Source organism: Brachypodium distachyon, chromosome 5 (genome assembly GCF_000005505.3).
Source record: "Brachypodium distachyon strain Bd21 chromosome 5, Brachypodium_distachyon_v3.0, whole genome shotgun sequence".
Classification (NCBI taxonomy): domain Eukaryota; kingdom Viridiplantae; phylum Streptophyta; class Magnoliopsida; order Poales; family Poaceae; genus Brachypodium; species Brachypodium distachyon.
Window position 1 is genome coordinate 18,204,273 of NC_016135.3, and position 14,652 is coordinate 18,218,924.

Sequence of the window (14,652 nt, forward strand, 5' to 3'; positions counted from 1 at the left end):
TTGCAGCTAGTAGAATCTACTTATTGTGTTGTTATTCTTTCCATCAGTTGTTGTTGTTTTCTTCGTGCGTAGCGAGAAAAGTTTGTCGAGATTGTTACTTGTAACTTGTAAGCCGGCCAACAATTGTTACTTGATGTCTCCCAGTTGCAGCTTGTGAGAAATTAAGGAAGTGTACGGGTTAATTAACTACTACAAGCACAAAATAAAAGCATGACATCAAACGTCCGCATAAAATTTAGAGCACACTTTGTTGGGCACATTTACATGCGTTCATGTGCAGCAGCATTCTTATTGTGTTCTGTACCATCTGACTGGGGCCGGCAGTGAAGTGTTCACCAGTATTGTCATGGTCACGTGCACCCATACAGAACGAACACTAGTCCAACTCAGCCTTCAAGCAATTCAGAGCGTCAGAACTCACATTAACTAGCAAACAGGACTACAGGAGTACTTCCCAGTGTTGCATCGGCTACTGTTTGCTGTACCGCGGGGAAAGATGTGACGCAAACTAGCTAGCTTGACAAAATATGATTGTAAACTGAATATCGAGTACTGCCTTATCACATAACGTGCAATGCAAGGCAATGTCTTTCTGGGAACTGCCCGCAAAATAAAATAAAATAATAATAATCTTTCTGGGAACATCTATCTGATCATCTGATGGATATTCACTGAGTATTGATATAAATGGGCAACCGCTGGGTGAACTGAAAGTAGTTTCCTTCTACTAACTAGCCCATTTTAGACCCCTCATCGCTCCATTCAAAGTCCAAGAACGGGCATAGATTACCAGATTGAGCAATAATACCTCATTTCAGAATATACTTCAATTAAAGCATGTGAAAAGCATGTCTGAATAACAGAATAAGCATGCTCAATTATTAGGGAAACATAAGAGGAAATCATCACTTGCTGTTTTGCAGCTATGGCCTGGAAGAGATCAAGACAGAAGCATAAATTCCAACCAGAAGATAGCAGGAGCACTGATGTGAAAGCAGTGGACTGGTCGGAGACTGGAGGAGACTCTCAAACAGAAGATTTAGAGGGGCCCTGGAAATGTCCCATTCTCCCTCTGCTCATTCCACTTATCAACCTGATTAAGCGTGACAGGAAAATTAGTTGATGATACTGAAGCAAAAAAAGGTAAAGTTGCTCCTTAATAGTAGAAGTTACACGAATTTGAAATGGAGTTGCTTTTGAACCAAAGAGAGATGATATGGTCCAGCACTCTGACGGATCATTTAAGGATAGAGGCATAGATGAAATGCTGGGAGCTAATTTAAAAGAAAGATTTAACACTCAAAAGGCTAATATATGAAACGCTCAGTTGAAAACAAGAAAAAATCTCGATCAGGTATAATAAATATATAGACCTCAAGAAAAAAAAAGGTGCATCACTGTAGTTGCTGTATGATAAATCAAGCCTCTAAGTTCTCAAATGGAAGCAATATCAGGTTGTCTATGTGTCTTGTTTTTTCGTTTCCAAGTTTGTGAACAAATTCATAACATCAATGTTGTAGTCATCACTTTGATGCATCGATTGTAAATTTCCAGCAGTGAAGTTTGTTGACGTGTTTTCAGATGAATGATTTCAACGAGGTCACTTCATTGGCAAAAAATTGTCAAATCCTAATGTTTCAAAATTGGCAGGTATTTTCACTACGACCACAGATGCGGTCTGCGAATTACTGCTCAAGAGTAGAAATTGTAGAATGCAGATCCTACGGAATCTACATTGGCAGGTATTTTTCACTATGACCACAGATGCGGTCTGCAAATTACCGCTCAACAGTAGGATGTGCTACTTGCAATTATAGTATCTAAGTGACTTCAGAAGGCTCATAGTAAAGCCAAATAAAGAGAAAATCGTGTTACTTTTTACCCTGCCGAGTTATACACAGATACTGGCGGAAACAACAAAATTATTTCAGCAGGATTTCTAAATCCAGATTCAATATTCTAGATTTAGATATAGTAATTTAGATAATGTATTACTTATCTTCTGGCAACTTCATGCATTATGCATAGACTATGGCAGTGGCAACACAGATTAGATAATTCACATTTAAAAATTCTACTGCAAACTAAGACCGCGCTATTTAAATCAAACTTCCTGGTATAATGCCCTTGCAGTTGAAAGTAATAAGAATGGCGGCAGTTATAAACTTATACAGTTATACAGTATAGACAACAAAGTCACTCACCCATTCAGCTGGGCAAAGAGATCGGTAGTACTTGGCAAATTTCTCACAGTCAGCAGTTTCTTCCCCTTTGGCATTCACACACCTGATTTCATCAAAGACAAATAGTCAGGAAACATAATAACATATTTTACGTGTTTACATCATGAAGTTATTGCATCATATATACCTGTGGTACTCAACATAGCGAGTAAAACAATGCCTGGTTTGGTTTGTTGTAGGAAAGCGGAAGTCAGCAGGTGCTGTTTTAATCTCAATCTGGTAAGTGAGCAAAATATGAACCCGTAAGGACAGTACAGCGTGCATGGAGAACAGAAATAAAGCTAACCAGTGACAATCAACTAGACAAAATTAGTGACCGATAAAACATCCCATCAATCAAACAGTAACCATGATGGAAGTTTTCTAGAATAAAACATGGATAAATTTTCCAGCAAATATATCTTGGAGTTCACAGTTTGATGATGGCATGTACAAGTAAAATGGTAGATCCCGTACAAGTCGTTAAAACACCAACATTGTTGTATGGAGTGGGTACACACTATAACCAGACCAAACCAACGATTCTCCTGAAAATGAAGCACCCAATTGCCATCACATCTAACATTGGTGCCACTACCTTTAATACAGGACGTCAGTGAAACCCCCCAAGCAGGTGGTTCTGAGTATCGTCCCAAATTCAACACTTAAAATGCATACATCAGCATTACAGAACCAACCAGCCTAAAGAATTCACCTTCGTTCAAAATAAATCTTAGCAATTCACCGTCCAATCGTTCTGCTGAGCTAGTCCGATCTAACCAGCAAATTCTGTAAAACTCCTAATAGAGATAGGCGCTAATCGCACGAAAGGGAATGGCACAAAACACACCAATCGCTCACGAGGAATAGGGCAGAAATATAAGGACCTCCAGCGCCAAAAAAAAAGGACCTAGGGTTCAGAACAAACACGGGTATCTGCTTATCGCAACCCAGATCACGCGAAGATACATACCCTACGGATCAGAATCAGATCCACGCGACGAGGAACAAACTATAACCGCGCCGCGATCGACGAAACAACGAATACAGTATACTGTAGGGGAAGCGAATGTTCCGGAACGACCCTACGGAGATCCGATCGAACGAAACAGAACAAGATTCTAGAAGGTTCCCTCACCTCGGCCATGTCGTGGGGCTGGACGGAGACTAGAGATCGAAGGCTAGGAAGGAAATCGCGGCGTCGATGAGCGGAGAAACGGGGGCTCGACGGAAAGGGAGAGGAGGGACCTGGGAAGGGACATGGGCCCGGTCAAGACGGAGCTTAATATTCGGATCTGGCCCATGATGACTACGAATAAACTATGGGCTCTACTATGGGCCTTCACCTAACTAACTTGAATAGATGCCACAGCTTGTTTCTCCGATGCTTCCAGCCGACCAGCACCAGCCCATGAAATCTTTCGGTGAGGGGCCTCCAGCCGGACCTAGTGCCTTTGGGACTTTGGGTGCTTGTGGATGTGGAGTGTGGACGAGAAAATAACAGAGCACATGAACCAAGTGATTGGCAGTGGATTTTTTTTTCTTACGGGCTCATTTGGCTGCAGGGAGTAAAAAAACCAGGTAACCAAACACGGGGCGGGCATTTTCAGGAGCACAAGGGAGGATCCCCTTACACCATGGGGCATGGTGCCATTTGGCAGCAAGGAGACAGGAGGGAAGGGATTTGTGCTCACAGATGATGATAGGAGCTCTTCAGATCCGAGGGGAAAAGAACGTTGAGGTGGAGCAGAGCTCGAGGGAGGGGGCATGGCCCTCGGTTGCCGGAGGGAGGCGGCCGGTTCGGGGTAAGGGGCGTTGCTCGCAGGCCGGATCGAGGGAAGGGCTTGGGGAGGCGGCCGGGTGGGCGGTGCCACTCGCGATCGAGGGAGGGGGGCGGCGACGTCGCTTCGGGTCGCTGGAGGGAAGGACAGAGGGAAGAACGGCGGCGTCGCACGGTCGCGATGCGTCGTGAGAACGAGCGAGCGAGCTAGTGGATTTTCTCCCGTCGTGGGAGTCTTCCCCGTAGAAAGGCCGTGGAAAAGGAAGGGATCTCTCCCCCCTCATGGGCTACCAAACGCGTCCCCTGAACATCATTGTTGATAGTAGAAACCGACTCATGCAGAGCAGCTGACGTTGTTTGTGGTGACGATGACGGAGATCAAGCGACCTTGGTGCTTGTTTCTCTAGCGTTGCATCCAACGATTTCAAAGTCTTAGCAAATGATCTATAACTGTGATCGATCAAGGTAGCGTCTAACGGCATCGAGGTGACAAACAAACTACGTATGAACGGAATCCATGGTGATATGGATACATTATCCGAGAGGCCATGTAGAGAGTACAAAAGGTTTTACGCAAGTGTTGTTCTCAAGGGGCATGGATCAAACCCTGATGTTCACAATCTGGATCCTGGTGCTTTGCTTTTAGACATTGGTCTTCTTGTATCCACTGGCTTCACATTGCACCTGATTACATTTTTGTCCAGATTAATAGAGTAGATTTCATTAAAATTGAGACAAATAAGTACCATTTTGTACACCATGTAGGGTGGGCTTTTTTCGAGTTTGCCCTCTATTTAGCGTGGGGTTTTCCCGTTTATATACAATTTGTCAAATTATGTTGAATTTGACAGATGGGCCACCTTGTCAAGTTGAGATGATCAGCTATCTGACGCCCCTGCATGCCGGATTCATACATGTGTTGGGTGTTTCTGACTTGGCCCGAGTAGCTTCCAACCATGACTAACATGTCCAGTTGCGAGACTGAACCGCGCCCCATACGCTCTACCATTCCTGAGTACTCGCCTACGCATCGTACGTACGTGCTCCATCATCGTCGGATCTCTACCACCGCCCACCACTACCTATCCCAAATCGTATGCGCCACGAGTAGCGGGATGATTCGGTTGCTACCGACTAGGCCTAACCAAGACACGGATCACTCCGGACATGTTTAAAACACCCAACACATGTATATTTTAGACGTGTCTTGCAATTACACGTTAGCTCATCCTCACGAGCGACCTCCATCTATTTAGATTTGACACGGATTGACAAATCAGGGTACCGCCTACAAATTGTCAAAAACAAATCAGGGTAAAAAGTGATCAAAATTTAATCAGATGCTTCCTGATAATTTTGGACACTACTTCACAAAGTGAAAATCACTCAAACGAATGAAGAGAGCTTGTTGTTCAAGGTAATCCACATCGTTCAACGAGACACGCATGACATTAAACGTGAGTGATTTGATCTTATCGTGGGGCATGTTACCCACGAATTGACCAGGAGTATCTCTTGCAAAAAATAATTCAGTCCCAGATTGACCGCAAAGTCAGGCACATAGGACTACACGCGGATCCATTCTCGCGACGAAAAAAGAAATCAGCTGTCAAATTTCTGAAATTTTATTCCCCATTCCAAGTTGCCCGCGCCCCCGGTCCAGCTGCGCAGGCGGCACTCTAATCCGCTAGCCGTCGATGTCATCGTCGCACCTTGCGCTCGCCGCCTACACCTATGTCACGCCGGCTTGCCGGCCCGCTTTTTCCCATTCAGTGACGACAGAGACGGCGCCTTTCGTCTTGAGTCATGGCTGCGGCGGGCGGCTAGTATTAACTTTAGCAAAGTTGCAAACATCCGGTGATGACCCTAGCTTGTCTGCCATGTGCTACTAATACTTTAATGAATCTATCCGATTGATTCAGAAAGGCAGGCCCTCGATGCCCAGCTAGACACAGAAAAGAGGGAAGTGCGGCCTCTCGCTTCTCCACGGGCTTTTCCTGACAGTACCGAGATCGCAAATTCATGAGCCTTTCAGTCTGCCCAGGGACGTACGCCGTACGCGAGCTCTCAAGAGAAAACTCCATTCGGCGATCTTTTTGGACACTATGTATGTTATGTGTCCCGATCGACAGGATCACCTCCTAGCCTACCATTATATAGTGCTATGCATACTAAATCAAGACGCTTGCTTGTGTGACTCGAGACTTGACTGTTTTCTCTTCTGAAAACGATATGCACCTCGATAATGAACCAGCTGTATGCTTGGCACTACCAGGAGAGCATATAAACAGCAGCATAAACGGACAAACAATGAAAGAAACATGCTAACTTCACATGCCGCGTGGTCAGGCTTAATTCCGACCACCGATGGTACTGTACAAGTGGTAGTTCGTTTCCTGGCGTACGTCTAAATATGTCTGCGCAAGAACACGCGTATCCGCCATTTCATAGTTCAGAGAAATCGGTGTGCCGTATCCGCCAGAAACAGAAATTGACTAGCTGTTCTAGACTCGACAATAAACAGTGTGACAACGAATCAAGAAAAAACAGGAACACACCGCCACACCGGTAACATCAGGGCAGGGTCGCAAAGGTCATCTCTTCGACTGTTCGCTTGGTACTCTACCCTGAAGCGGAGAGATCACCCAGTTCGTGCCGATCATCCCCGTCAAAGCTTCACCAAAACGTAACGTCCCGTGCAACAACTTCCTCGGCTGCTCGCATCATCGTGTTTGACTGCAGTGTTTGTCCATTGCGTCCAGGTTCAAATTAACGTGGAAAAACGTGCACTTCAGTCCACCACGGGCTATATGAAATTAAAATTTAAAGCGAGAGCAAACGACAAGCATGTCTGGCTGTGCGGGAGGGAGAAAGGAATGCGACATGAATGGGCCAAGTAGTGAAAGGAATCACGGGACCATATCACCTGTCACGCTCATGCATCAGAGGTTGAATACTGGAGCAAGATATGGTCAGCTTATCTATCCATCTATCCCTGCTGGGTGTCCTTGGCGTGGCGAGCTGCCGTGCATCTCTGAATTCTCGGCCAGGGAAAAGATTGCGTGATCCGTGCGGGTTTGGTGTCTCGGCTGATCGGCGCCTCATATTAATTCGTGTGGCCTCCGATGGTACAGCACTACAGCGACGAGGAGAGCCGATGCCTTCTCTGTGTTTGCGTTGAGATTTCGTCCGTTTGTTTATGCGTGGCGAGCAGTATAAAAGCGCCGAGAGATTAGAGGATGAAATTGAGGAAAGCGGGGTGGCGCTTTTCGTGTGAGGAGCTAGACAAGATCATGACTTTACTTACAGTACTTTTTTTTTGTTTTCTAGCTTTTGACGAAGTTGGAACGGCGCGGCGCCATGCATGCTCGCCACTTTGCCAGGTGCGCGGACGTGGCTGTCTCAGCGGTGTGCACTTATCGTTGTCACGGACTCACCGCAGCCCGGCGTAGCGTGTGTGCAACATGGTAGGGTACATTTGACATCTTACTTCAAACAAATGAATTAGTTTTTTTTAAATCGTGTTATTTTAAAAACTTAGTTCATTGGTTGAGCTAAGAAGGCTCAGAGGGTCCTCTGAGATTCAAAAGGTTGCAGCTCTAAGGGTGAACAAGTAATCTCGCCTAGTCATTGCGTAGATTATGGTGCTGCTCGCCTTTTTCCCTAGAGGATCCGGGTAATCCCAGGAGAGATTATGACAACTAATCCTTTCACTATACTTCAGTAAGAGTATGTTTTAGCGTCGAGTCTTTGTTATTACGGCAGTTTGTAGGATAATTATCTGAGTAAGATCACCGAGAAACACCCCGATGAAATCTGAAATCAGTAACATTTACTACAAAGGGAAAAAATACTCATGTTTCTGGAGTTTGTCTCAGCTTCTGTGTGCTCCTTACGTTCAAACTATAAAACTTTATAACTTGGTTCTAAGACAAAATTTTGAATTTTAAGCAAGATTACAAAAGATATCTACGATATCAAATAGTATGCCACGAAGATGTATATACACTGTCAAATTTAATAAGGTTATGTTTGGTCAGACTTAAATGTGGGTTTTGGCTTTGGATTTATAAGTCACATAGACCACATGTTTTAGCTTTGGGTTTATAAGGGCCTCGAGAGTGTGCTAAGCCAAATATGGATGAGGTTATGCAGTTTGGCACCGATGCCATATGAGCATTTTTTCCACAACGTTTGCGATGCTAAATTTTGCTTGCATGTGTTGGTCCCACCTAGAGAATAAACAATAGTACTGGTAATTGTCTTTATCTCCAGCCATGTTCGTTTCACACCATGACGAGAGAGAGTTTCAACAGCAATCCTTCGACACATTTTTTAATGTCTTCACTCAATTTGGCACCGGACCATGTAGCTGCTCCGGTTCCAAAATTTTAGGATTTGACATCAGCCAAAACTTAAAAGCAACATTTAAAACTATAAAACATAATTTGAAACATAATTTCACATAAACCGGATGGGTCCTTCTCGGTCTACACGGCCTTAGTCAATTTCAATGATAAAACCAAGACCTCGAGTTATTCTCTATTATATTTGTTCGTCAATCCTCACAACAACAGCCAAGCGCCGTGAGAGCATCTCTAGTAGATTCCTTATATAACCTCGATCCCTTAATATTTCGGTTTTGGTGCAAAAGAATCACTCCTTAAAACAGGACGGCCCGTAGAAGTTTTACGGACCCCCATAAAATTTTCCGCCCGCTCGCTATATCTAGGGCTCCGACAATCATTTAAGTGTCAAGGTCCTCATCTCCACCGCATGTATGCCACCACCAACCCGGTCAAATCCGTCCAACCCCGCGCGACACCATAAAACAAAACTAATTTGTGAGATCCGTTCTATCCGAACCCACGCACTACAGTAAAATACGTTTTCGGTCTACATTAGACGACTTCTACGGACCGACTATAGAAGAGATACTTTAATCACTACTCCATTCGATCCGTATTACTTGTCGCGGTTTTGTCTAGTGTATCGGAGGGAGTACTTCTTTCCGCAAATCAAACAAAGTTCTTCCAAAATGAGCACGTACAAAGTTTGTCCAAGAGTCATGAAACGTTTTGGAGCGACGAGTAGGCTACATGACAACGAAATTAGGGCATCTCCAATACTCCTTCCGTTTACTCCTTCCATTTCGGAAGGATCGAACAGATGGAGTACTACTCATTAGAGCATCTCCAATACTGGTTGATACTAAATTTCTCCTCTCTCCTTTTCAATATGTTGTCTTGTTTCTTATTCTTTTTCTTTTTCTTGATGGACCCACATGTTATCTTTTTTCTGTCTTGGTATCATTGTAGTACCTGTTACTTATTCAAGTAACCACTACTTAGTTGTGATGTTTATCTCTACTTTACATTGGACACTGCTTTCTTGGTACCTGTGTAGTACCCTTTGTTGAAGATGTACTTATATTTAAAACCGTGCTAATTTTTACAAAACCCGGAATACGAACGCCCTCTAGGAAAACAATCCAAGCGCGGATACCGTTCGGCGAAACAGTAGGAGGAGACCTCACAGAGGTGTAAAGAATCAAAGCTTTTTCTTCTTCTCAGAGATAAGGAATGAAGGAATCAAAGCCCCGTGATGCCATTGCCCTTTGCCATCGTTCAAGCTTCGACTGCCTACCGCGCCGAGTCAGCCACAACGTGGACTCCAGATTCCCAACTCCGACAGGTAGAGCCCACCTGTCCTCGCCCGGAAGCAGTCAGAACATCGCAGACGGCCCGCAATCCCGAGGGCCACCCGATCCACCGCGGCCCAGGGCACCACAGCCGCGAATCCCACGCGCCCCAGCTGTCAAAGCCTTTCAAAAACAAAAAGAGAAACAACAGGTACTGTGGAAACCGTCGGAACCTCAGAGAAGAACGAGCCAGAACACCCTCTAGACGCGGTGCACCGTAGACGAGCGCTCACAGCCGCGAATCCCATATTCGAGTGGGGTCCACTGCGCGTCCACCGGTGCACGGGCCTCCACGCGGGCCGGGTCTTTCCTTGGCGGCCACGGACACCCGGCTCCGATAGGGGCAGCTATAAGTACGGGGGCAGACCCAGGGTTCCTCCCTCAGCCGCACGCTTCTTGTTGCCTAAGAATTTCCTCTCGACCCAATCCTCTCGCCGACGCCGTAGCAACCTTTGAGAGAACGAGATCTGCAAACCCGTTCTGAGGGAGAGGAAATTTGAGGAGGGGGTTCAAAGGGGGAGTTCGAGAGATCGGAATCAGATCAAGCGGGCGCGCTCGGGATTTGGGGGAACCAAACAATTTTTCCCAGGAACTGTAAGTTTGTTACGCTAATCCTTGTTACTCTTGTTCTACCGTACCCTGTAGATTTGTGATCTAGGTTATGTTGGTATGTACGATAGTTGTGCTGTTTTCAGGATTTAGGTCGGGTAGTTTCTGCTTTCAGTACGGAAATTATTCTTTTAGGTAGTTCGCATCTGGATCTGGGATATGCGGTGTTTGGCCTATGCCTTGAAATTTTGTTTACTGTTACTGCAAAATTATTCACCGTAATTCAATTGTTAGATGGATTTGAAATCAAAATCGAGCGAGGAAGTCGTCCCTAGTTGCTGTTGTATAAATTGTGCAGTATGAAAATTTATTTACCCCATTTTATTTTACACGATTCTCTTAGTTAAAATTCCCCATTGAATATTAAATTGTGTAATTATGAAATTTTGATTTACCCATTTATGTCTGCGGTTGATTTTAGTTGACGCGATTCTCTTGGTTAATTTCCCATATGATTCTGGATCTGGTTAATTCTGTTTGTTGCCACTAGGAGTCCCAAATAATGTCCGTCATTGTTTCTTCATTCTTGACCGTGAAAGTTTGCTAGAATCCTTTGTCTAACTCCTATTTCTCTTTTGCAGTAAGTGAATGTACTAATGGAATCAAAGGGTGGCAAAAAGTCTAGCAGTAGTAGTTCCCTGATGTACGAAGCTCCCCTCGGTTACAGCATTGAGGACGTTCGACCAGCTGGAGGTGCCAAGAAGTTTTCTGCTGCGTACTCGAACGTAAGGACGAAACACAAACTCTTTTATTTTGTTTCCATCGTTCTATCTATTCTAATCTGTTGCTAATCATGCAACTTATTTCTATCTCCTGCAGTGCGCGAAGAAGCCATCCTGATATCGCTTTTGGCTTCCCCTTCCCGTAGTTTAGGATTTCTCTGCAATTTTATTCTGACTCTTTTCTTCCACCAATCTCTCTGGCTAGCTGCTTCGCTATAATCAACCTGTTCTGTGGTCTTGCTTCTTGCCCTCCTCTCTGCTCCTTCTCCGGTGCTGTTTTCTGACTCAATTGCTCCAATGGCTGTCCTCTCTGTTGACCCCGCCCCGGTATCGGCGATCGGGTTTGAGGGCTATGAGAAGCGCCTTGAGATCACCTTCTCCGAGGCTTCTGTCTTTGCTGACCCGCATGGTCGTGGCTTGCGCGCTCTCTCCAGGGCCCAGATTGACTCTGTTCTGGATCTTGCACGGTGCACCATTGTGTCCGAGCTCTCCAACAAGGACTTTGACTCCTATGTTCTATCTGAGTCGAGCCTGTTTATCTACTCTCAGAAGATTGTGATCAAGACCTGTGGGACTACCATGCTCCTGCTCACCATTCCAAGGATTCTTGAGCTTGCTGAAGAGCTGTGCATGCCGCTTGCTGCTGTGAAGTACTCTCGAGGGATGTTCATCTTCCCTGGCGCACAGCCAGCTCCCCACAGGAGCTTCTCTGAGGAGGTTGATGTCCTTAACCGCTACTTTGGTGGCCTGAAATCTGGTGGCAATGCTTATGTGATTGGAGATCCAGCCAAGCCAGGCCAGAAGTGGCACATCTATTATGCCACTGAGCAACCTGAGAAACCTATGGTCACACTGGAGATGTGCATGACTGGGCTGGACAAGAAGAAAGCCTCTGTCTTCTTCAAGACTTCTGCTGATGGACACATCTCATGTGCTAAGGAGATGACAAAGGTCTCTGGTATCTCTGAAATCATCCCGGAGATGGAGGTCTGTGACTTCGACTTTGAGCCCTGCGGCTACTCCATGAACGCCATCCATGGATCTGCGTTCTCTACAATCCATGTGACCCCTGAGGACGGCTTCAGCTATGCCAGCTACGAAGTCATGGGCATCGACGCTTCTGCCCTTGCCTATGGCGACCTTGTCAAGAGGGTCCTCAGGTGCTTTGGCCCATCAGAGTTCTCTGTTGCTGTCACCATCTTTGGTGGACGTGGCCATGCTGCTACATGGGGGAAGAAGCTCACTGCCGAGGCTTATGACTGCAACAATACGGTTGAGCAAGAGCTCCCGTGTGGCGGTGTTCTCATTTACCAGAGCTTTGCTGTGAACGAAGAAGTTGCTGTCTCTGCCGGGTCGCCGAGATCGGTGTTCCACTGCTTCGATGGCGAGAACGTGGAGAACCATGCTCTTGTGAAGGACGGCAAGCTTGCTAATCTGCTCCAATGGCGAGAGGACGCTCTGGAGGAGGATGGCGTGCTGTACGAGTGATCTGATGTCTGCTGTTTCGTCCCCGTGCAATTTGTTTTGACTTATTTCCCTTCGGTTATTCTGTGAAGCAGCCAGCCAGGCTATTGTTGCTCTGAATAAGTCTAATAGCTCTAGGTGGTCAGCTGCGTCTACCACAATGAGCATATGTCTGAAGAAAAGTTGTCAAAAACCGCAATAAATAAGCATTATTGTCCTTCTGAATTCTGTTTTTTGTACTATTTGGTCATTTGTACATGCGTAATTGTGTACATGTCGTGTTCGATTCTCCGCACCATCTTAATAATTGTGGACACATCATGTGCCAGACTATCCGATTGTATGCTTATCCTCTGAATTTCTGATACACGTGCACCTGCCTCAATAATTCAAAGTGCTTCAACGGAGGTGGGCGCACGCACATGGAGTAACTTCTTTCTCGAACAAAAAGTACGTAGTATAAGTTTATTTTCTATTCCTCGAACAGAAAACAATGAAGTTTGCAAATCTAATGTTTGCATATAATAGGAAGTTGCTGCTAATCGTATGCACATCCAATGCACAAGATCGATGGACGATGCCGACGTGCGAGAGTGACGACTCTCCGAACCAATTCTGGATGGGTGCTCCCCTGTCCTTACTTTCGTCGTACGCAACTACAATAGGACCGCGCGATGTCGTATACAATTGCCTGTGCCAACTACAGTTACGCCGGCCGATCTGTCTTTGCACCGACTCGATCGATCGATCAAATTAAGCCCTTTAACAACCACACTTGCGCCTGCCGATCTGTCACTCTCGATCACGCGAGAGGCATCTCCCTTCGCATTGCCGACTGTTTCTTTCCTTCTCATTCTTTTCTTGAAGCTTTGTTCTTTTTAGTGGGATATGCGTCTGGTTTTGTTTCCGCTCCGTGTCGTGTCTCGAGTCGACAAGTGCCCCTCGCGTTCATTTTTCGGTGCTTCCTGTCTCGCATCAAGTGTTGGCACGGTGATCCCATCGACCTATCGCCAAGGATTCCCCGATCTACTTGGTTGCCATGGGTATGCTGCGTCTAGAAGAGCCCGCGGCGCCACATCTCAGTGTCCGCGGAACACGAATATGTTCTGGGGCGCGTTGCCACGCGGGGCCGTCCATATACTACTATCCCCCTCACCCGCGCGGATAGGGATTCCAATTCCAAGCGCATCAAATTCCAAATCTTTTCCTCTTCTTTTCCGCGACGGATCAAATCCCAAGCATTGACGAATGACGGGCGCTGAAAAGTATTCTGAAGGATTGCGTGATTGAGCCGGGGATCGAGTGCTTGGCTCACACGCTCTGCCGTTTGTTCGGGCCATGTTCCTCTCCTCGCGTGTCGATGAGATGGATCCATGCGTTTTGGCAGTCAGCACTGATTGATTGGCCGGCATGTGGCCAAGACGAATACGGCTAGGGCCACCGCTGTGGTGCCTTCCTAGCAGATGCCCATGGCCCCCCAAGGCCAAGTTGCGTGGCGAGTCCGTGAGTGAAAGGAATCTCCGTTTGTACTGGCTGTGCCTCTGTGGCCGTTGTATAGCTTTTTTTTTTTTTTGAGGGGGTTGGCCGTGGTATAGCTAGCCCGTGCCAAAGGTTTCCAAAGCATAGGCAGGCAACGGCCCGCTCTACCTTTTGTTTTTTTGAGGGGAGGGCCCGCTCTACCTTGGACGCCGCTGTTGGACTCTTCCTCTTCCAGGCGGGTTCTCTTCCGTGACGGCTCAACCCACGGCCCACGGACATTTCTGCATGCAGTAGAAGGAGGCCCGTTTGGTAGGTCGGGTCGCACGCCAAGCAGCCATGCCCATATATGACATACGGCGTACTAATCTGGCTCTGAATCCTCTCAAAAAAATAAAAAAATCTGGCTTTGAAAGTACCAAGCGCGGCCTGTGTCACTTGAGTACTCTTGGCAGGCTCCATCGATCCCCATGTGCTTTCTATGACTTCCAACACCCCGAACCAAAGACACGATGCAGAGCTTCAGTTCATCGTCTATCTATTCTGTCCTGGCCTGGGTCCTAGACCAAATGGTAATATCCTCGACTGAGATAAATGAATGGCGCTCTGCTTCCATGAAAATGAAGGAACATTTGCTGTTCTGCACAGGCAGTTTGCTAGACCGCTGCAGAGTTCAAA

At 46.2% G+C, this 14,652-nt stretch overlaps 2 protein-coding genes across 3 annotated transcripts; one reads left to right on the forward strand and one right to left on the reverse strand.

Moving 5' to 3' along the window:
* Positions 1-767: 767 nt before the first annotated feature.
* Positions 768-4,220, reverse strand: LOC100821563 (cytochrome c oxidase subunit 6b-2). 2 transcript variants are annotated; one of them, XM_024456363.1, is made up of 4 exons: positions 3,917-4,220; positions 2,371-2,459; positions 2,205-2,286; positions 768-1,093 (listed from the first exon to the last, which is right to left on the reverse strand). In XM_024456363.1, exons 1-4 carry the CDS (start codon positions 3,989-3,991, stop codon positions 1,040-1,042), a joined length of 300 nt encoding a protein of 99 aa, XP_024312131.1. In that variant the 5' UTR covers positions 3,992-4,220; the 3' UTR covers positions 768-1,039. The 2 variants fall into 2 exon arrangements, with proteins under 2 accessions (XP_024312131.1, XP_003580071.1); XM_003580023.4 differs by lacking the exon at positions 3,917-4,220 and adding an exon at positions 3,361-3,541.
* A 5,843-nt stretch (positions 4,221-10,063) lies between these two features.
* Positions 10,064-12,726, forward strand: LOC100821874 (S-adenosylmethionine decarboxylase proenzyme). The gene is made up of 3 exons (XM_024455597.1): positions 10,064-10,297; positions 10,894-11,037; positions 11,132-12,726. Exon 3 carries the CDS (start codon positions 11,332-11,334, stop codon positions 12,520-12,522), a length of 1,191 nt encoding a protein of 396 aa, XP_024311365.1. The 5' UTR covers positions 10,064-10,297; positions 10,894-11,037; positions 11,132-11,331; the 3' UTR covers positions 12,523-12,726.
* The last annotated feature ends 1,926 nt before the right edge of the window (positions 12,727-14,652 follow it).

Excerpts from the sequence above, each read along its gene's own strand:
- LOC100821563 (XM_024456363.1), bottom strand. The coding sequence starts at position 3,991 with ATGCCCCCTCCCTCGAGCTCTGCTCCACCTCAACGTTCTTTTCCCCTC. Across the intron at positions 2,460-3,916 it reads AAGAGCTCCTATCATCATCT|ATTGAGATTAAAACAGCACC; the intron begins GTGAGCACAAAT and ends CTCACTTACCAG. Across the intron at positions 1,094-2,204 it reads CTCTTTGCCCAGCTGAATGG|GTTGATAAGTGGAATGAGCA; the intron begins GTGAGTGACTTT and ends ACGCTTAATCAG.
- LOC100821874 (XM_024455597.1), top strand. The coding sequence starts at position 11,332 with ATGGCTGTCCTCTCTGTTGACCCCGCCCCGGTATCGGCGATCGGGTTT.